General features: G+C 41.2%; 1 protein-coding gene across 2 annotated transcripts in view; it reads right to left on the bottom strand.

Moving 5' to 3' along the window:
* The window catches only part of MSRA (methionine sulfoxide reductase A), a 385655-nt gene extending 364240 nt beyond the window's left edge, over positions 1–21415 (bottom strand). The window contains exon 1 of one of the 2 annotated variants that reach the window (XM_070794410.1): positions 21001–21415. In XM_070794410.1, the coding sequence (XP_070650511.1) occupies positions 21001–21136 (136 nt within the window). In that variant the 5' untranslated portion in view covers positions 21137–21415. The remainder of the gene's footprint in view (positions 1–21000) is intronic. The other variant, XM_070794409.1, reaches the window with a different exon arrangement.
* Between the last annotated feature and the right edge of the window lie 1592 nt (positions 21416–23007).

A 23007-nucleotide genomic window follows, 5' to 3' on the forward strand; every position in this document is an offset into this window, starting at 1 on the left:
ACTTTCATCAAGAGGCTCTTCAGTCCCTCTTTGATTTCTGCCATAAGGGTGATGCCATCTGCATATCTGAGGTTATTGATATTTCTCCCAGCAATCTTGATTCCAGCTTGTGCTTCATCCAGCCCAGCATTTCACATGATGTACTCGGCATAGAAGTTAAATAACCAGGATGACAATAAACCAACCTTAACGTACTCCTTTCCCAACTTGGAACCAGTCCATTGTTCCATGTCCAGTTCTAACTTGACCTGCATACAGATTTCTCAGGAGGCAGGTAAGGTGGTCTGGTATTCCCATCTCTTTTAGAATTTTCCACAGTTTGTTGTGATCCACACAGTCAAAGGCTTTGGCATATCCACTGAAGCAGAAGTAGATGTTTTTCTGGAACACGCTTGCTTTTTCTCTGATCCAACAGATGTTGGCAATTTGATATCTGGTTCCTCTGCCTTTTCTAAATCCAGCTTGAACATCTGGAATTTCTTGGTTCACATACTGTTGAAGTCTCACTTGGAGACTTTTGAGCATTACTTTGCTAGCCTGTGTGATGAGTGCAATTGTGTGGTAGTTTGAACATTCTTTGGCATTGCCTTTCTTTGGGATTGGAATGAAAATTGATTGATGCTGTTGAACTGTGGTGTTGGAGAAGGCTCTTGAGAGTCCCTTGGACTGCAAGGAGATCCAACCAGTCAATTCTAAAGGAAATCAGTCCTGAATATTCATTGGAAGGACTGATGCTGAAGCTGAAACTCCAGTACTTTGGCCACCTGATGCAAAGAACTGACTCACTGGAAAAGATTCTGATGCTGGGAAAAATTGATGGCAGAAGGAGAAGGGGACAACAGAGGATGAGATGGTTAGATGGCATAACTGACTCAATGGACATGAGTTTGAGCAAGCTCTAGGAGTTGGGTGATGGACAGGGAAGCCTGGCGTGCTGCAGTCCATGGAGTCGCAAAGAGTCAGACACGACTGAGTGATTGAACTGAACTGTACAGATCCCTGTCACAAGTACTCAGTTCTGGTGTTGTACTGTCAAAATAGAGATAGTAGACAAACCAATAAGCATACCTGTGTTCCAATAAAACTTTATTTACAAAAACAGGTGGTAGAAGACTCTTTCATGATAAAAGTCTCAGCAAGTTAGGAATACAGTGGGATTACGTCACTTCTATAAAGAAGATCTGCAAAAACTCTACAGCTACCATCACACTTAACAACGAAAGACTGAATGCTTTCCCCCTAATGTTTGGAACATGCTGCTGCTGCTGCTGCTAAGTCGCTTCAGTCATGTCTGACTCTGTGCGACCCCATAGATGGCAGCCCACCAGGCTCCCCTGTCCCTGGGATTCTCCAGGCAAGAACACTGGAGTGGGTTGCCATTTCCTTCTCCAATACATGAAAGTGAAAAGTGAAAGTGAAGTCGCTCAGTCATGTCTGACTCTCCACAACCCCATGGACTGCAGCCTACCAGGCTCCTCTGTCCATGGGATTTTCCAGGCAAGAGTAGTGGAGTGGGGTGCCATTGCTTTGGAACATGAGATTTCAACAAATGGTTCTTCAGCAACTGGATATCCATAGGGCAAAAAAAGAGAGAAGAACCTCAAACTAAATCTCAAACTTTAAACAAAAAATAACTCAAAATGGATCACAGACTCAAATGTAAAATGTAAAACTACAAAACTTTTACCAAAAAAAAAAAAAAATAGGAGAGAGTCTCTGAGATCAAGGTTAGGCAGAGTTCTTAGGCTTAACACAAAAAGCATAATCCATAAAAGGAAGAAATGATAAACTGGAACTCATCAAAATTGAAAATTTTTACCTGCAAAGCCTCTAATAAGAAAATTTAAAAAAAAAAAAACAAGTTACAGGATAGGAGAAAATATTTGCAAGCCACGTATCTGACAGAGAACTGATATTTAGAACATATATAAGAACTTACAAAAATGAGCAGTATAAAGGCATATAATCCAAATAGAAATGTCTAACGTTTTACCAAAGATATTTCACGGAAGAGGATATACAAATGACATGACAGCCCATGAAAAGGTGTTCAACATCCTTAGCCATGAGGGAAGTGAAAATTTAAACCAATGAGACATCACTACACACCTATCAGAATGGCTAAAATAAAAAATAATGGGGACTTCTCCATTGGTTAAGTCCAGTGGTTAACACTCTGTGCTTCTAATGCAAGGAGCACAGGTTCAGTCCCTGTTCAGGGAACTAAGATCCCATAAGCTGTACAGTGCAGTCAAAAAAAAAAACCAAAAAGTGATAACATCAAATGCTGGCGAGGATGCAGAGCCTGAAATCACTCAGACATTGCTGGTGGGAACACGAAATGGTACAAGCACTCTGGAAAATACTTCAGCACTTTCCTATAAAACTAAACACGGGACTACGCTATGATCCAGCAGTTGCACTCATGGGCCCTGACCCCCAGAGAAAAAAAACTATGTTCACATAAACACTTGAACATTCTGAAGGCTGGCCGGTTTCAGACACAGATATAAAGAACAGACTCTTAGACTCTGTGTGAGAAGGCAAAGGTGGGATGATTTGAGAGAATAACAATGAAACGTGTATATTACCATATGTGAAATAGATGACCAGTCCAAGTTCGATGCATGAAACAGGGCACTCAAAGCCAGAGGGATGGGATGGGGAGAGAGTGTGGGAGGGGGTTCAATGGGAGGACCACATGTGCATCCGTGGCTGATTCATGTCAATGTATGGTAAAAACCACCACGATATTGTAATTAGCCTACAATTAAAATAAATAAATTTTTAAAAACTGTACGCAAATGGTCATAACAGATATATTTATAATAGCCAAAAACTGGAAATACTCCATATGTCTTTCAGTGGGTAAATGGTTACACAAACTGTGGTACATTCATACCGTAGCATGGGATACTGCTGCTGCTGCTGCTAAGTCGCTTTGGTCGTGTCTGACTCTGTGCGACCCCATAGACGGCAGCCCACCAGGCTCCCCCATCCCTGGGATTCTCCAGGCAAGAACACAGGAGCGGGTTGCCATTTCCTTCTCCAATGCATGAAAGTGAAAAGTGAAAGGGAAGTCACTCAGTCGTGTCTGACTCTTAGCGACCCCATGGACTGCAGCCCACCAGGCTCCTCCGTCCATGGGGTTTTCCAGGTGAGAGTACTGGAGTGGGTGCCATACTATTCCACAATCAAAGGGAACAAAGTGTTGACACTGACACACGCAGCAACTTTGCTGAATCCCCAGGGAATTACACGAACTGAAGAAAGCCAACCTGAAAAGTTACATGCTGTATGATTCCATTTATATAACACTCTTGATTTGATAAAATTAGAAATGGAGATGAGTGGTTGCCAAGTGCTGGGGACAGGGGTGTGAGGAAGGAGGTGGGGGTGGGTGCCGCCTTCTATAGGTGCCCTGTAACGGGGCCACTCAGGGGATCCTTGCGACAGAACTGTTCTGGAAATTGACTCAGCCCCTGTCAGCATCCTAACTGTGTACAACAGATTTCCTAGATGCAACTTTTGGGGAAACTGGGCAAAAGAAAAATACAGAATCTCTCTGTATTATTGTTTTACAACTGTGTGTGAATCTATAATTATCTCAGAATAAAAAGTTTAATTTTTAAAAAACCAGACCATAGTATAGGCCAAATATGACGCACAGACCATATTCTGCCAACCCCTAGTGCACAGTAAAGGTACTGAAACTGTGTAGTCCAATTCATTACATGTAACCAGGTTATAACTCCAGATGTAAACTGACCTGTTAGTTCCCAGAATAAATAATTCCATAACCTGGTTGCAAAGCTGTATCCAGAAACCAATCCAAACAGTACCAGCAAGCATCCACGACCCACAGGACGTTTATACTTCGTGGACAGAGGGCAAACCTCTGCACACCTGAACCTCTGGCTTTCCCTCGTACGCATCATCAGAGAACCTACATTCTGCCCATTTTCTATTCTGATCCAAACCCCTTATTTAGGTTGGCTTCGAGGCATTGCACAACCTGGCACCAACTTTACCTCCTTTGACTGGATTTACCAGGAAGGTATTCATACGTGCTTACAGTATGTGCACAACAGACCATGATTAATAAACATAGCTACAGCACTACTGGAGCCAAACACATAATAACTGATCAAGAGTTCAACTTTGCTTATTTTAATAAACTATAGTTTAATATGGGCTACATACATACAGTCCATTCTAAAGGAGATCAGTCCTGGGATTTCTTTGGAAGCACTGATGCTAAAGCTGAAACTCCAGTACTTTGGCCACCTCATGTGAAGAGCTGACTCATTGGAAAAGACTCTGATGCTCGGAAGGATTGGGGGCAAGAGGAGAAGGGGACGACAGAGGATGAAATGGCTGGATGGCATCACTGACTCGATGGACATGAGTTTGAATGAACTCTGGGAGTTGGTGATGGACAGGGAGGCCTGGCATGCTGCGATTCATGGGGTCGCAAAGAGTCGGACACAACTGAGCAACTGAACTGAACTGAACATACATACAGAGGGCCATTATGCAACCATTTAAAACACCATATTGAATTTCAGCAAACTAGGAATGGGGGGAACTTCCTCAACCTGATAAAGAACATGTACAAAAAAAAAGCCTAAGCTAACATGATAACTAATGGTGAGAAACCAGATGCTTTACCACTAAGATCAGGAATAAGGCAAGGATGCCATAGGGTCACCAAGAGTTGGACACAACTGAAGTGACTTGGCGCACATACACACATGTCCCCTCTCACCACTACTACTCAACATCATACTGGAAGTTCTAGCTAATGCAATAAGAAAAGGAAATAAAAGGTATACAGATGGGGAAAAAGAAATTAAGATGCCTTTGTTTGCAGATGACATGATTGTCTAAATCCCAATGAATCAACAAAAACAAAAAGATTACAGGATATAATTTTACTAAAGCAAAATGTTTTCTTATATGCCAACCATGAATAATTGGGATTTGAAATTTTAAAAATACCTTTTACATTAGCACTAAAAAAGTTAAATACTGAGGTATACATCTAACAAAATATGTACAAGATCTATATAGGGAAAACTATAAAATTCTGATGAAAGAAATCAAAGAATATCTAAATAAATGCAGAGATATTTCATGCACATGGATAGGAAGACTCATTACTATCAAGATGTAAAGTCTTCCCAACTTGATCTATAGATTCAACACTATCAAAATCCCAACAAGTTATTTTGCCAGTCAGTTCAGTCGCTCAGTCATGCCTGACTCTTTGCAACACCATGGACTGCAGCAAGCCAGGCTTCCCTGTCCATCAACAACTCCTGGAGCTTACTCAAACTCAGGTCCATCGCATCGGTGATGCCATCCAACCATCTGATCCTCTGTCGTCCCCTTCTCCTCCCACCTTCAATCTTTTCCAGCATCAGGGTCTTTTCCAATGAGTCGGTTCTTATCAGGTGGCCAAAGAAAGTACTGGAGCTTTAGCTTCAGCATCAGTCCTTCCAATGAATATTTAGGACTGATTTCCTTTAGGATTGACTGGTTTGATCTCCTTGCAGTCCAAGAGACTCTCAAGAGTCTTCTCCAACACCACAGTTCAAAAGCATCAATTCTTCGGCGCTCAGCTTTCTTTATAGTCCAACTCTCACATCCATACATGACTACTGGTAAAACCATAGCTTTGACTAGAGAGACCTTTGATGGCAAAGTAATGTCTCTGCTTTTTAATATGCTGTCTAGGTTGGTCATCTGGAGAAGGAAATGGCAACCCACTCTGGTGTTCTTGCCTGGAGAATTCCATGGACAGAGGAGCCTGGTGGGCTACAGTCAAAGGGGTGGCAGAGAGTTGGACACAACTGAGCTACTGAACAACAACAACAAGGTTGGTCACAGCTTTTCTTCTAAGGACCAAGTGTCTTTTGATTTCATGGCTGCAGTCACCATCTGCAGTGATTCTTCATACGGAGAGGGGAAAGAGCCAAAGCTGACAACATGATATGGAAGAAAACAAAGACAGAGAGCTGATGCCACCCAACTTCAAGACTCACCATAAAATACCATAATCAAGACAGTGTGGTATTGGTGAAAGAATAGACAAATGGCTCAACAGAATAGAATAAAGAGCCCAGAAATAGACACACACAAATACAGTCAACTGATGTTTGGAAAGGGAAGAAAGCCAATGCAATGGAATGAAGATAGTCTTTCGAAATGGTGCTTAACAACTGGACATTCACAAGAAAAAAAAAATTTTTAATCTAGACCTAGATATTACATCTTTGACAAAAATTAACTCAAAATTTAAAATGCAAATCTATAAAGCTTCTAGAAAGTACCTGTGACTTTAGATTTGGCAATGATTTTTGAGATACTAAGTATTATCTGTGAAAGAAAAAATCGATGTTGGGCTTCATTAAAATTAAAAATGTCTGCTCAGCAAAAGATATTGTCAAGAGTATAAGAAGACAGGCCACAATCCAGGAGAAAATATTTGCAAAATACATATCTGATAAAGAACTGCTATCCAAAGTATAAGAAGAATTCTTAAAAATTCAACAATAAGAAAATCTTGAAATCGAATTAAAAAGTGGACAAAGGACATAAACGGACATTTCATCAAAGAAGATATACAGATGGTAAATAAGAATGTGAAAAGATGTCCGTCATATGTCATTCAGTTCAGTTCAGTTCAGTTCAGTCGCTCAGTCGTGTCCGACTCTTTGCAACCCCATGAATCGCAGCACGCCAGGCCTCCCTGTCCATCACCAACTCCCAGAGTTCACTCAAACTCACGTCCATTGAGTCAGTGATGCCATCCAGCCATCTCATCCTCTGGCGTCCCCTTCTCCTCCTGCCCCCAATCCCTCCCAGCATCAGAGTCTTTTCCAATGAGTCAACTCTTCGCATGAGGTGGCCAAATTAGGGAACTGCAAATTAAAACAACAATGAAATACCACTTCATACCTTTAGAATGGCTAAAATCTAAAACACTGACTAAACCAAATAGTGACAAGGATGCGAATCACCGGGAACCTCATTCATTGCTGATGAGGATCTGAAATGGTACAATCAACTTGGAACACAGTTTGGCAGTTTCTTACAAAACTAAACATATTCTTATGGTAATAAGATCTAGCAATTGTGCTCCATGGTATTTATCCCAAAGGAGCTGAACACTTACATTCACACAAAAACTTTCATAAGAATGTTTACCGTAATGTATTCATAACTGTCAAAACCTGGAAGCAACCAAGATGCTCTTCAACAGGTGAATGGATAAACAAACTGTGATAAATCCATACAATGGAATATTACTCAGCACTAAAAAGAAATGAGCTATCCAGATACAGAGAAACCCTAAATGCTTCTAAGTGAAAGAAGTCAATCTGAAAAGGCTGCATACTGTATGATTCCAACTAAATGATATTTTCAAAAAGGCAAAATTGTGGAGACAGTAAAAAGATGAGTGGTTGCCAGCAGTGCATCAGGGAGGAACTGAAGAGTAGGTGGAAGGCAGAGGTTTTTAGGGCAGTGAAACTATCCTGCATGATACTGTAACAGTAGATACCTGTCATTTTGTAAGCCCACAGCATGTACAAACACAAAGAATGAACTCTGATATAAAGTATGGACTTCAGATAATAATAACATATTGCTATGACTTGTCTATTTTAACATGTACCACAGTAAAGCAAAATATTAATAATAGGGGGAGTTGGGTGGAGGGACGGGTGTATATGGGAACTCGTGTTTTTCACTCGATTTTGCTATAAACCTAAAACTTCTCCAAAAAATTAAATCTATTAATATTGTTAAAATGAATTACATTAAGATATACCAGCTGACAAGGAAGTGTTTCCATAATGCACTGTTAAGCGAGAAAAGTGAGATGCAGAGAATGCAAACTGATCCACTTTTATAAAATAGCAACAATAAATAATGTGAGTGTTTAGGTAGGACTTTATGGATATGAAGAAAGGCACTAAAGAATGCCCCCTTGGTTCTGGACAGTGGTTACTTGGAAAGCTGAGAGAAGAGGATAAAACTGATTTGCTGTTGTTATTGTTCAGTCACTCAGTTGAAGAGTCTTCTTCAACACCACAGTTCAAAAGCATCAATTCTTCGGCTCTCAGCCTCCTTTATGGCCCAAATCTCATATCTGTACACGACTACTAGAAAAACCATAGCTTTGACTAGACATACCTTTGTTGGCAAAGTAATATCTTTGCTTTTTAATATGCTGTCTAAGTTTGTCATAGCTTTTCTTCCAAGGAGCAAGCGCCTGTTTAATTTCATGGCTGCAGTCACCATCTGCAGCGATTCTGGAGCCCAAGAAAATAAAAATGATTAAAAACTTCCAAACTTTGAGCAAAAATATGGATAAAAATTTAAGGTTTAATAAAGGCCCTGAAGCAAAGAGAAGCCATCTCAGCACAGGCTGGGCAGAACAGTGAGAAGAGGCTATGTTCAGACTCCCTGGGAAGAAAACCCAGAGACTGAGAGCAAAAACACCTTGGTTCCTTTCTAAGAGAGCAAACAATAGAGAATCCTCATTTTTAAAATTATATCAATTTCGTTTGTCAACCACCCAATAAGTTGCAAAGCAAACATATACAGAAAAAGAAGCCTAGGCTTCCGGTCTTTAATCAATCTCGTTTTTCTGAGAAAAATAATGGTTGGGTTTCTATTTAACTGAAACAGCTAAGGCTTAAGCTCCATCATACTCACAGAAACCCCTTGGTTCATATTTTGTCCCTGGAAATTCCTATGTACATTTATATAGCTTATTCCTGTATGTTTACCGCCCCCCAAAATACTGCAGCAAACAGCTATATTATCTCACTCATCCGACCCCTAATTTTTACCAGAAAATAATTATTCCCTTTTACTCTACTTATCAAAATAAATCCACAGAGCTTCTTAGGATGAGCATAATCCTGAAGAAGAGAAAAAAAAATTGTTTTTTTAAATTTCTGAAAATAAAGTTATCTGCAAAGGGCCTCCTCCAGCCGCTTTTATTTGCAGAGGCAGTTGGGTGCAGAGTCTCCTCTGTGGGGCGGAGGGGGGGTGCGGTTTCCTGGCAACCTGCCTCCAGTTGTCAGGGAGAGGAGCTGGTGAGCAAGGCTGTTATCTGGCGAGGTGCAGCCTAGGTTGGTGGGGGGCGGGGGGGGGGCGCGGGTGGAGCGGACAGCTCCATGCAGCTGCTTCGTGCCAGTGCACACAGCTTGGTGTGCGAGGAATGCTAAGTGGTGGGCCAGGAACCCCAGGGACCAGCAGGACTTGCTACATTGGGCTTCCTGCTGGATGACGTCGTTCTTCATGAATTGGTTCTTAGGAAGAGTAAGGAAATGGAGATTTGCAGCCATGCAGTGTTTTCTCCGGGGCTCTATTTGCAAGCTGGCTGCTCCATTCGGCCAGCCCTAACGTGGTTTCCTTTTCATCTGCTAACTACGGTACATTCGGGACTTTTTTTTTTTTCTTGAGGTTTCATTTGCTCCAGCTGGAAAGCTCTGAATTCCATTGCAGTATTTCATTTTCATGGCTCTCGCCTTCTGGGTAAAATCTGCTAAAATATCAAATTTTCTTCAGCTGGCCAAAGAATAATTTTGGGCCTCCTGGGAACAATGCTTTTTAATTTTTCACACTGTGTTTGACCTAAGCAAACTATAAATTGCCTAAGAGTAAACTACAAGTTTAAAAAAAATTAAAGGTAAAATATGAAAAAGTTCCAGAGGAAAATTCAACACTAATGGTATTACCTTACCATGGTAACATTTTCAAAAGAATTCATTTTATATACACGCTCTGGGAACACAGTCAGTGTTTCTGAATTTTATTCTTCATTTTTAAAAAATGTAATGATAATATATTCATCAAAACATATTGTAATGCTGCATTTCCTCCAGTTTCACTACTAGCAGTCTTTGCTGTATTATAATGCAAATTTAACACACTTATTCAGCAAGCTAGTGGATCAGAAATATACCCTGCTGAGAAACTTTGTAGATATGCCCATGTGAAATGTTACGAAAGTTCTACAGAAATGTAAGGGACCATCTTTTTCTCTGTCAAGGGCAGTAGCCTTAGTCAACCTTTTATAAGAGACCTAGCTTACAGAAGAGGTCCCAGCTGGTTCAAAGGGTATGGCAGTCTCTGGTCAAGGCAAAACCAAGCATTTGGTGGTTTTTAAAAACAAACAAACCAAAAATAGGCCTCAAATAGAGTCACTTATGCTAAGCCTCATGGCTTCCCAGGTGGCTCAGTGGTAAAGAATCTACCTGTCAATGCAAGAAATGCAGGAGATGTGGATTTGATCCCTGGGTCGGGAATGGCAATTCACTCCAGTCTTTTTGCCTAGGAAATCCCATGGACAGAGGAGCCTGGCAGACTACAGTCCACGGGGTCCCAAACAGTTGAACACGACTCAGCAACTGAGCACATGCTAAGCCCCATGACACCAAATCAAGATTTACCTTGGCTATCTATGGTTTTGGCTCTCCCCAAAATGGGAGAGAAATGGTTTAAGAACGAGTCAATCAGGAATCTCCTGACGGGCACTAGCTGGGTAATCTATGTGGCAGACATCCTGCCATGCTGGGAGGAAAGTAACCTTACTATAACCACCCTGCCTAGCACAACTTCTTTGTTTCTGCTCCCTTCTGGCTCTAAGAATCTTTCACTTTGTACAGCTCCTCAGAGCTCCTTTCTATCAGCGAGATTGGATGCAGCCCAATTCAAATGAATTTTTGCTCAAATAAACTCCTTAAAAGCTTATAAGTTTTAATATAAGTTTATGCTAACAGCATCATGCTCAAAGTAGTCAAATGTCTTGCCAAAAGGGAAGAACATTCCAACAGGACTCCCAGAGAGGATGTTACCAGAAGACCAAGCGGCCTGGTCCTTGCAATCCCCGAGCTCTGGTCATGTAACCAGGCGAGAAGTTAAGGAAACACAAGGGAGAAAAGTGGCAATCTCTGAGCTCCAAAGACATTGAAGGAACTCAACTCCACCACCCTGAAGGAGACACACTGGAATAAAAGTGTCAAACAGGGCCTCAAAGCTCTAGCTCCGCGTCCAACTCTAAGAGCAATCGATGCTGAAACAGTCCCCCAAAGCAGCACGGAAGGGGCAGAACTGAGAGTGGCCTTGAAAGGCCCGGGAAGGTTGAAATGGGCTGTGATGAAGAAAGCCAACTTCCCGGAGGAAGTTACTAAGAGCAGGAGTCAGGCTCAGGGGCGAAAGCAGAAATGAAGAACACTGGGATTAGCAGCAAGTTAAAGAAGGCTTCTAACCCCAGGATGAACAGTCATTGCCAGATCACACAGAGTTATCTTTATTTTCTTAGAAGTGACAGAAAGAAATCTGAGGTTTAAACAGATGCCTGATAGTGGTGCTCATGACAGACTGAGAAGACTTAAAGCAGTAACCAAGAAAAGTACGATGGTTACTTTCCTCTGCCAAGCTGACTGGGCTAAAGGATGCCCAGGCAGCTGGTTAAACGTTATTTCTGTGTATGTTGTGAAGGTACTTCCAGAAGAGATTAACATTTGAATTATACACTGAGTAAAGAAGGTGATCCCACCAACATGGTGCGGGGAGGCAGAGGAGGGCAGGTGTGCATCTCATCCAGTCCCATCAGACCGGAACAAAAGGTGGAAGAAGGGTAAATTCACTTTCCTTGTCTGATCTGGAACATCCATCTCCTTCGGCCCTCAGATGCTCCTGGTTCTCGGGCTTTAGGATTCAGACTGGAACCATTGGCTCCCCTGGTTCTCAGCTTTCAGGGTTGGGCTGAATTACATCACCAGCTTACAGACAGCAGATCTTGAACTCCTCAGCCTCCATTATCATGTGAGCCAATCCCTCCTAATAAATCTCTTTACACACCACACACACACACACCACACACACACACACACACACACACCCCCCACACACACACCCCCCCCACACACACACACATATACAATTGGTTCTGTTTCTCTGGAAAACCCTGACTAATACAGAAGGCAAGGAACAATCAAGATTTGTTGGAGAAGGGCCAGTTTAAATACAGAGGCAAGGGTTGAAGATGCATGTGGCTAAGGTTTGGGGGACTTGAGAGCATAGGAGTAATGTCACCAACAGAAATGGGGAAATTAAAATATGCATCCAATGTTTTGAAGGGAAAATGGTTTGGTTTTAGAACTGAGTTTGGGGTTATGGCACGATATACAATCCTCTAGGGCTTTCCTGGTGGCTCAGTCAGTAAAGAATCCACCTACAACGTGGGAGACCGAGTTTCAATCCCTGGGTTGGGAAGATCCCCTGAAGGAGAGCATGGCAACCCACTCCAGTTTTCTTGCTTGGAGAATCCCCATGGACAGAGGAGCCTGGCAGGCTACAGTGTACAGGGTCGCAAAGAGTCGGACACGAATGAATACAAGAATTTGGAAATGGGAGGCAGATGAGTTTATGGGAGAAATTATATTCAAGCAGGGAAAGTTTTGAGGAAGAACAGGATAAGGCTATATGGAAAACACAATATTTCACCCAAGCAAGCATTTAGCAAACATTTAACAAAGGTGACTGAATGAAAAGATTTGAGTGTGGATCCCACTTGGACTTTTCCAGAGGCAAAACACTGAACCACATGCTAACCAGAAGATGGGGTTCTAGAGCAGTGGTCCCCAACCTTTCTGGCACCAGGGTCCAGTTTCATGGAAGACAACTTTTCCACAGATGGGGGCAGGGTGGTGGGTGGGTCCACGGGGAGTCAAGAACGTTACATTGACTGTGCACTTAATTTCTATTATTATAACATCAGCTCCACCTCAGATCATCAGATATTAGGTCCAGAAGGTTGGGGACCCCTGTTCTACAGGGGGCACAGTGGGAAGAAAAGCTGGGAAGGTGAGGGTTAGATTGTGGGAGCTCTGGAATCCCCTTATCCCAGGGACTTCAGAGAAGTACTGCAGATTCTGAAATAGAGGGGAAAATAAAGAGCTTTAGACGGGATGCAGAGAGGAAAGATAATAGTCCTGTGTCCTACAATTTAGAAATTAATCGCACACTGGGGAAAATTTTTTCTAAAAGGAAAATTGTTTTCTATCATTTTCTTCTAAAAAGTCTATGTACATCACTCAAAATAAAAGAAATACACATAATTCCTTCTACATAATAGTGGAATAAATCTGTCCCCAAAGATCTTTTCTTTGTATAAATGATGCCACCACAATTGACACTTCAATAAAAATGAATATTTATGAAATGTAAAATGACTTGGATTAACTTATTCCAATTTCACCCTCTAAATTTAGATTTTTAAATCACGCCAAAATGTGGATTTTGATTACAAAAGCAAGTTGGGGCAGAAAAAAAGAACTTGACATGAAAAAGAGCAAAATTTAAAAAGAAGGAAAAAAAACAGAACTTGAAATAGGGATGACAAAAGATGATAGAAAGGTGGTCAATTAGACTAAAAATATCAGAAGGAGATCATCTGCAAAGCGGAGTTGTTTAATTCAGTAATGCAGTCAGATTTACAAGAATCAAAAGTTTTTTAAAAAGCACAGAGTCAGGTCTCCTGGCTGTGTCCCCCTCCACCACCAGCATATCCGTAGCCATTACTTTCTGAGCTATCCTTCCAAAGCTTCAAAGTTTCTATTATTATTTTCCTCCCTGTTCACACAAAAGTTAATATATAACACTGCTCTGACCTTGCACTTCCCACCTAACACTGTACCTTGGCAATCTCTCTGTATCTATTCACATAGATATTCCATGTTCTTTTTTACAGCTGCATTTTCCATTGTGAGGAGGAACCATAATTTATTTAACTAGCCCCTATTGATGGGCGTTTGGGTTGTTTCCAATCGTCGATGACTGCAAACAAAGCTGCAGTGAATAACCTGGTACAGTCATCATTTGGCACGAATGCGAGTATATCTGTAGGATAAATTCCCAAAAATTACATTCCTGGGTCAAAAGGTATATGCATTTAAATTTTGGGTAGATGTTGCCAAATTGCCTTCCATAAGAGTTGGGCCAATCTACATTCTTGCCAGCGAAGGAGGAGGGTGTCTTTTTCCTTAAGGATTACCAACAAACTGTATCATCAGAGTTCTGGGTTTTTGCCAATCTGAAAAATGAAAAATGGTACTTACACTCTCCTCATTATGAAAGAAGTTGAGCATCTTTTTATATGTATAAGAGCAAATTATACTTCCTTTTCTGTGAACTGCTCTAACCTCTATTTTTCTAATGGATGTTGTTTTCTTATTATCTTCTAGAAGTTTCCTATATATTAGGGAGATTAGTCCTTCACCTATGATATGAATTGCAAGTATTCACCCCAGTTTGTCTTTTGAATTTGCTTACAGTAATTTTTGCCTGCAGAAGATTTTCATTCTGTCGTGATCTAATTTATCCATCTTTTTTGTCTTCTGATTTTCAAGTTGTGGTTAGAAAGGCTTTGCTTTCTAAAAGAATTCTCCCTTGCTCATTCTTAAATTATTTCATTCTTTACATTTAACTAAATGAAAAAACAGTACATCTAGTACTGTTAAGATCACAAACTCTAGAGGCAAACTGCCTACATTCATATCCCAGATCTACCACTTATTAGCCAAGTGACCTTGCATAAGTCACCTAAAACTCCATAGGCTTCAGTTTCCACTCCAACAAGTGAGGGTAAAACAGTTACACCTCCTGGGGTGTTATGGTGAAGAATAAATGCATTAGTCAGACATGACTTAGCAACTAAACAACAACAAATGTAAATCAATTACTACCGTGTCTGGCATATAGTTAAGCACTCACTATGCATGAGCTATTATCAACATATATCTTTTGGAACTTACCCTGGTTTAAGAATGTGAAGTATAGATCCAACTTTGGAGGGTTTTCTGGTTTTGTTTCTTCCATATGGCTACACAGTTGTACCATAACCATTTATTGAATATTTCATTTTTCCTCACTGATTTAAGATGTCACCTGTATCATATACTATATTTTCACACATATTTAAGAATTTCTGATCTTTCTATTCTGTATATTGACTTATCTGTTCATGAACAGTCCCATGTTGTTTAAATTATTAAGCTTTGCATTTACTATCTGTAAGAGCCAACTGTTCCTCTTTGTTCTTATTTTACAGTTACCATAACTATTCCTGTTTATTTTTCCAAACGAATTTTTTAAATGAATGCATCCATTTCTAAAATGAGTACTCTTGCCTGGAAAATCCCATGGATGGAGGAGCCTGGTAGGCTGCAGTCCATGGGGTCGCTAAGAGTCAGACATGACTGAGCGACTTCACTTTCACTTCTCACTTTCATGCACTGGAGAAGGAAATGGCAACCCACTCCAGTATTCTTGCCTGGAGAATCCCAGGGGCAGGGGAGCCTATTGGGCTGCCGTCTATGGGGTCGCACAGAGTCGGACACGACTGAAGCGACTTAGCAGTAGCAGCATTTCTAAAACAAAATAAAAATATCATTAGTATTTTTCTTCAAATCATGTTACCTTTATAAATTGACTTTAAGGACAACTGATATATGTTTCCTGCTTAGTCCTCGAATCCAATAAACTGGTATGTTCTTCCATTTGTTAAAGTTTTCTTTTTGTGCTCCTCTGTATGTCTTCTTCACAAAGATTGGACATATTTCTTGCCAAGTTTATTCTTAAATTTTAACTTTTTTGGTTGCTATTACAAAAGGGGTGTTTTTTTCCATTATATTTTCCAACAGGTTGTTTAGAGTAAAGCTATTGGTTTCCGTCTAGTAAGTATATAAATCGATACCTTATTAAACTCTCTTGGATTTTCCAGTTATACAATCTTATCATCTGCAAATGGCATTAGTTTTACCTTCTCTTTTCCAATATGAACATCTCTAATTGCCTTGTCTTCTCTGACTGTATTGACTAGCACCTACAACACAACGGTAATAATAAACAGTCATCCAAAGTGGGCCAAGTCGTAACTTGATACAACACAGGCAGCCCTGGAAAAACTAAGCAGTAAAGAAACTTGAAGGTTTGACTCTTAACTTCTTGCAGCGTAGTCATCTACCAGGCCACAGTTCATAAAAGGATGGAGATTTTTTAAGAACACAAAAAAGGTAAGATTAAAGCCAAGATGATGGCCCTTAAGAACAAAATTCAGTAACCGTGCACACCTGCCACCAGGCAAAGCAAGCATTAACCACCTCCACGTACTTTCTTGACTGGGACTTAAATGGAAATCTCTAATATCTCTTTATTAAGCATGATGCTGGCCGATATGCTTTATCACATTAAGAAGTAGCCATCTCTGAATGTTACCAAGAATGGTTGTTAAATATGGTCAAATAACTTCACAGCATCTAGGGAAATAGTTATATCATTTTTCTCCCTAGACTAACTAAATGATGAATTATATTAATAAGGGCTTCCCAGGTGGCACGGTGGTAAAGAATCCACCTGCCAATGAAGGAAAGGCAAGAAATATGGGTTCAATCCCTGGGTGGGGAATATCCCCTGGAGTAGGAAGTGGCAAGCTACTCCAGAATTCTTGCCTGGAAAATTCCATGGACAGAGGAGCCTTGCAGGCTATAGTCCGTGGGGTCACAAAGAGTCCAATATAACTGAGCCACACACAACGAACTATATTAATAAATTTCCTAATATTGACAAGTCCTTGCATTCTTAGACTAAATCCCATTGCTAGATTCTGCTTACTAATATTTATTTAGCAGTTTTGTATCTACATTCATAAGTGAGAATGGTTTGTTTTTTTCTCAGTGCAGTATTTATCAGGTTTGGTTTCAATATTATACTTGTTTCATAAAAAGAATTTGACAATCCTTTCAGTTTAAATATACTATTGGAATTATACGTTCTTTAACTATTTAGACGTCACCTGTAAAACTGACTGGACATAATGCTTTGAGAGGAGGCAATCTCTGACAACTTTATTTCTTCTAGAAAAATCAATCTGTTAAGATTTTCTCTTTCTGGGGTCAGTTTAGGTCAGTTATATTTTCCTAAAAGTTATCTATTTCATCCAAGTTTTCAAATTTATTTTAAAAGAAATGAGTAAATAGTCCCTTATGATTCTTCAACTTTTTTTTTCTGCCTAAAATGAGTCTTTATTCATCTGTTTTATTTATTTTTATTTTATTTTATTTTTAAACTTTACATAATTGTATTAGTTTTGCCAAATATCATAAAGAATCCGCCACATTCACTCTTTCAGTTCTTATTTCATGTATTTGTACTTTATTCCTTTTCTCCTTTATTAGATAGCTAATAGTCACAGTACAATTGTTTTTTTCAAAGAGCCACCTTTGAACAATTACTCACATTGTTCTGTTTTTCTGCTTATATTTATAGTTCTTAGAAGAGCAAACCTTTAGCAGGTGTTCTACACCTCTTCCTCTCCCCAAAGAGACATCACAGTAATAAATACAGCAAACACTACCTACGGATATACAGGCAAGAAAGCAAAGATTAGACGGGAGCTGCCAACATTCTCTTGGATGAAATACCCAAATCGCAAACACCTGATCAAAAAATAGATTAGCCACATTTTCAATATGGCTGGGAAAAAATGAGCCATATAAATAAAAAGCTGGGCTTTCACAATAATTAATTCATTAAAAATATTATCAGTTCCTCTTTTTCTATTGATTGCTTTTTTATATTTTTAAAAAATTTTTATTGAAATATAGTTGAATTACAAAGCTGTATAAGTTTCAGATGTATAGCAAAGTGATTCAGATATATATATTCAAATATAGATACATTCTTTCTCTGATTCTTTTCCATTATAGGCGGCTATTGTAAGCTATTTAGAATAGTTTCCTGTGCTGTACCTTAGGTCCTTGTTGGTTACTTATCTTACTTATAGTAGTGTGTATATTTTAATCCTAAACTCCTAATTTATCCCTCCCATGAAGATCAGTTCTAACTATAATAAACTTAGATTTTAATAACACAGGAGGCACTCTGAGGTTTTAATTATAAGCTTTCTGCCTCCTGCCTATCTCTAGCAATTGACTGACCACCAATTCAGTCCAGCAAGCATGAATTCCCCTTTTCCCCGAGTCCCAAAGTTCTCTGAATATTGCTCTGTAGGCAGGTACTGAAACAAAGAGACCACCACTACATAAAAAGACCAGCAAGTTCCTGCATGCCCTGCCAGTCAGTGGTGCCCAGAGCCTACCCCTGATCTAAACAGAGCGTGCTTCAGATGAGGCAGTCTAGGCCAGGTTTAGTTCTAACCAGCCACCCAAAGTAGGCCTCCTCATGTTTTGATCCACTTTAGGTAGCCTGGGAGAAATTAAAGAAGTCTGAAGGGTTGAATCTCAACTTCTTGCAAAGTAGAAATCTACTACTAGACTGTAGTTTATGAAAGGGTGTACATTTCCAGAAGAATACCCAAAAAAGGTAGGGTTAAAGCTAAGATGATAACCCTTCACCCCAAACGTATTTGGTAATAGTGCACACCTGGTACTAGGCTGAGCCAAAAACACTGAGCCAAAGACACTAAACAGATAGGCTTTGTCTTCTAAAATCAAAAGGTGATGCTTTTGCCACAGAATTTTTCAGAGAGTAGGGGTGCGAATAACAACAGATATAGACAGAGGTAATATAGAGAGGTGAAGAGCTGTTAAACAGATTGGAGGTTAGAGCAGAGATGAATTTAACTTCCAAAGCAATAGTATTAAGTCTGTAGGCTTCAATCTTAAGCCACTGAAAACACACCTGAGAAGTAACGCTGCCCATTTCTGAGGCCAATCAGAACCTTTGACAACCTGTCAAGGCAGCAGTCCCAGGGTAGAGACAGGAAAGCCACTATCTAAAATTTAAGTATTGGGGGGGGGGAGGGGGCGGGGTTACAGCAGCTGAACACAAAGGACGTGCATTATAGGCTTAGCCCTACACCAAAAAAAAAAAAAAAAAAATTGGTTTATTGGTCCAGCAATGTATGCATGGCTATACAGAAAGACAGAAGAGTTAGGTCTTGAGGTTTTGCAGTCAGAATTAGTAGATGGATAGAGAAAAGGGAAAAAAAAAAAAGAAAAAAAAACCTGTTGGCTCATTTCTGTCATGCTAGCTAATCTTTTACCAAAAGTGTCATCTATATACTAAATAACTGACTGGGAAGACTTTGGTTAAGATAAAGAACTAAATTCAGAAAAATTTTAATCTTCAACCAGTTTGGGGATCTGATCAGGCTTGTTTGTTTTGTCTGGGAGGACACACCAAAGATACTAGTGTATAAAAATGAAGCTTCATACAAGTTGGGGAAGTTCAGCATTGAGAAGCATTGCCTTTAAATATCCATTTATGAATTCTTGTTTGTTAAAGGAGAATTCACTTTCAAGATAAATAAAATTTAGATAATAGGGTTATATAGTTTAGAAATAATCTGGATTTTTTTTTTGAAACTTATTCTCTGAATTTGAGTCTAAAATAAGCTTTTTAAGGCTCTTGATGAGTTGGGAGTGAAGTGATGGGGGACATAGGATATAAAGCTGCTGATGTAGGTGAATGAGAAACAGGTCACACACCGTCAGTTCCCAAACTACCTCAAACGCAAAGACCTCTACCTTGTCCATTCTCGTACTGAGTAGGGTGTATGCTACACAGAACAATCTTCTCCTGTGTATACTCAACAAATCTTTAAGGAAAAGAAAAATGAGAATCCCTAAGAAATTGTAAAAGTATAATTTATCTTGGCATCGAACCATACGTGAAAGATTTATCACCACTTAACCCTCCAACAGCTCTGCTCCTGCTAAGTCGCTTCAGTCGTGTCCGCCTCTGTGCGACCCCATAGACGGCAGCCCACCAGGCTGCCCCGTCCCTGGGATTCTCCAGGCAAGAACACTGGAGTGGGGTGCCATGTCCTTCTCCAGCAGCTCTAAGGCAGCGGTTTTCAACTATTGAATGCATTAGTATCACTGGAAGGGCTTGTTTAAAAGATAACACTTTGAGAAGCAATGCACCAAGGTAATCCTTTTCAAAGCATGATCCTCACGTTGGTGGCAGGAGGAAAAGGGGACAAGAGGACGAGATGGCTGGATGGCATCACTGACTCAAGGAACTAGGAGTTTAAGCAAGCTCCGAGATATGGTGAAGGACAAGGAAGCCCAGCGTACTGCAGTTCATGCGGTCGCAAACAGTCAAGATACGACTGAGTGACTAAACAACCGGTTGGTGGACTTGTGCTGTCTGCGGCCTTCTACGGTGCTGAAAGAAATTTACAGAGTGAAGCTTTCAAAACTTTTAGAGCAGTTTCCAGAACTTCATATTTCTTCCTTCATTTTATTCACTTTATTTCGTTTTCCTAGCATCTCACTGTTATTACATTTTACATATTCTACTAGAGTCGCCAAAAGTATTGGTATACGATTGGGAAATTATTTTTAAGTTGGCAAGTACAGCTCTTCTGCATGACTGATACACAAGTGCAGAATCGGGAGCACGGGGCCAGGGGAAGCTCCTGACAAGTCGGGGAAATCGGGCAGTTCTGGAGGATAAGGGCAGCGTGAGGCTAACTCCTGCAACCAGAACACTGGCGTGAAAAACAATTTCAAAACCTCAGTATATACACCGTTCTGTATTATTCCATAGCTCCCGTGACAACACAAACCCGCACCACCTCTGCTGCTGCTGCTACTGCTGCCAAGTGGCCCGAATCCCAGCCGCCGAAGCAGAAAAGAAAGGAAAGTGGATGCACACCCGTGAGAAAGGGCGGAAGTTTGAAGCCGCCGAGGGGTATTTACAGTCTAGGTGGGCCGTATCAACGTACTAGATCCCTTCAGTGTGTTTTCCGTTGTTCTAGTGGATGAAAACCTAAACAAAGAAAAACGATCAATCCCTCGTCCCCCTCCACTCCCAGCGCCCTCCGCGCCTGCGCAGACCCCCAGCTGCCGACCCGGCCAGGCCGGCCCCCGGCTCCCTTCCGGCGGCCGGAGCATGCGCGTGCGCAGAGGCGAGGACCGCGCCCTCGGTGCGTGGTCGCGTCCTTACCCGCTACGACGAGGGGCTCCTTCCGGCCCGGCAAGGCTTCCTGGGGGCTGACGATCTTGGCGGCGGAGTCACCCATTCTCGGGATGGGGAAGAGGCTGTGAAAGAGCTGGAGGGCCCTCCTGGTGGCCGAGAGCATGGACGGGCCGCTGGCCAAGGGGCCGCCGGGCGGTCGGGAGCGGAGGCGCCGCTGCGGAGTGGGCGGCTGGCGCGGCGCGGCGGGAGCTGCGTGCACTGGACGCGGGGTCGGCGGGCGGGTCAGCGACGACACGTGTGCCGCTGGTTGTGCCGCTGCCGCCGCCCCGGAACCGAGGTTATTACTTCAGCCTCGGGCCGGGATAGCCAAGACAGAGGGCGTGTTCTCGCCCTGAGCAGGGCCTGTGCAGGGAGGCACCTGCGAGTTCTGGCTCCCCTTCCGTACAAAGTTCCCGGGCAGAGAACGAGTGTCCTAATGGCAGTGCAGTGCAAAGTACGTGAAGCGGAAGAGGCCAAAATAATAATAATACTCCGCTGCTTTGACTTTAAAGTCACTACGGTTTTCACAGCTTCCTTACCAATTGCTGGGTATGCCCAGTAAGCTGTACGACGACCTGACTTTCAAACTAGCATCTATGTCTGTTTCCACTGGAGCCAATATGATGATAAATAATTCAAAAGATGGATTATTTATCGAAAGTGAAAACCACAATTTTCAAAAAGAATAGGGAAGATAATGTTTTATATATAACACATATACACACATATAAATAATACATTGATGATTATCATAATAATGTATTTCCCCCATTTTACAAGGGGGAAGAAAAGAGCGAGATACTAATACTTTGTTAACGCAGTCCAGGTGAACTTAAGGGTGCCATTGGATCATTCTTGCCTTTCAAATCACGGGGCATAACATTTGTTCTGTGACAAATTTTCGAAGCAAAAAATAAGGTGGGTGGAGGCAGATGGGTGACTTGGGAGTTCCATATGTGAAATGTTGGTTTTCCGCAAATGTTATGCCAAAATGGGCAGATAGTCTCATGAAGAAAGGAACTTCAGATTAGCACCCACAGAGATGAGAAGGCTTTGACCCAACCTTCCACACCGGTTCAGTTTCCTTGCTTTCTTCATGTGGTCTGTAACATGAGGATAGGAGGATTAGCGCTCCTGTGTTGTATGTAGGATATGGCCTGACAGGAAATATTAAAATTGAAAGTGTTTATTTTGTAATACGGATTCTGTCTGGGCAGTGTGCCTCGGTTTTTACTTCTTATTTATTTGGTTTTGCTATGAGATTACAGGAAGTAGTTTCTGTAGGCCTTTCCTGAAAACCCTCCAAGGTGTCCATTCTGGGTGGTAAGATCATTCTTCTGTCAAAGGAAATAGTCTGTTTTCTTTTTCATTTCTGCATTTTGATACATCCTGATTTGCTTTTTCTGTTTTTTGTGATTGATTGTATAAAATTAAGAGCTGAAGAATTTTTCATGTCAAGAAGTACTTAAAATTGTGTTAAGCAAGAAGGCACAACAAAGCTACAGAGTGTCTATGTGTAGTATGTAGTGTCTGTTCAGTTCAGTCGCTCAGTCCTGTCCGACTGTTTGCGACCCCATGAATCGCAGCACACCAGGCCTCCCTGTCCATCACCAACTCCCGGAGTTCACTCAGACTCATGTCCATCGAGTGGTGATGCCATCCAGCCATCTCATCCTCTGTCGTCCCCTTCTCCTCCTGCCCCCAATCCCTCCCAGCATCAGAGTCTTTTCCAATGAGTCAACTCTTCGCATGAGGTGGCCAAAGTACTGGAGTTTCAGCTTTAGCATCATTCCTTCCAATGAACACTCAGGGCTGATCTCCTTCAGAATGGACTGGTTGGATCTCCTTGCTGTCCAAGGGACTCTCAAGAGTCTTCTCCAACACCACAGTTCAAAAGCATCAATTCTTCGACATTATAATAAATGCATACACCTCTCCTTAGGCACCCACTGAAGAAAGGCTAGAAAAAATTAAAATGATGTTTGCAGTTGTGTT

This window comes from Bos indicus, chromosome 8 (assembly GCF_029378745.1).
Source record: "Bos indicus isolate NIAB-ARS_2022 breed Sahiwal x Tharparkar chromosome 8, NIAB-ARS_B.indTharparkar_mat_pri_1.0, whole genome shotgun sequence".
Lineage (NCBI taxonomy): Eukaryota > Metazoa > Chordata > Mammalia > Artiodactyla > Bovidae > Bos > Bos indicus.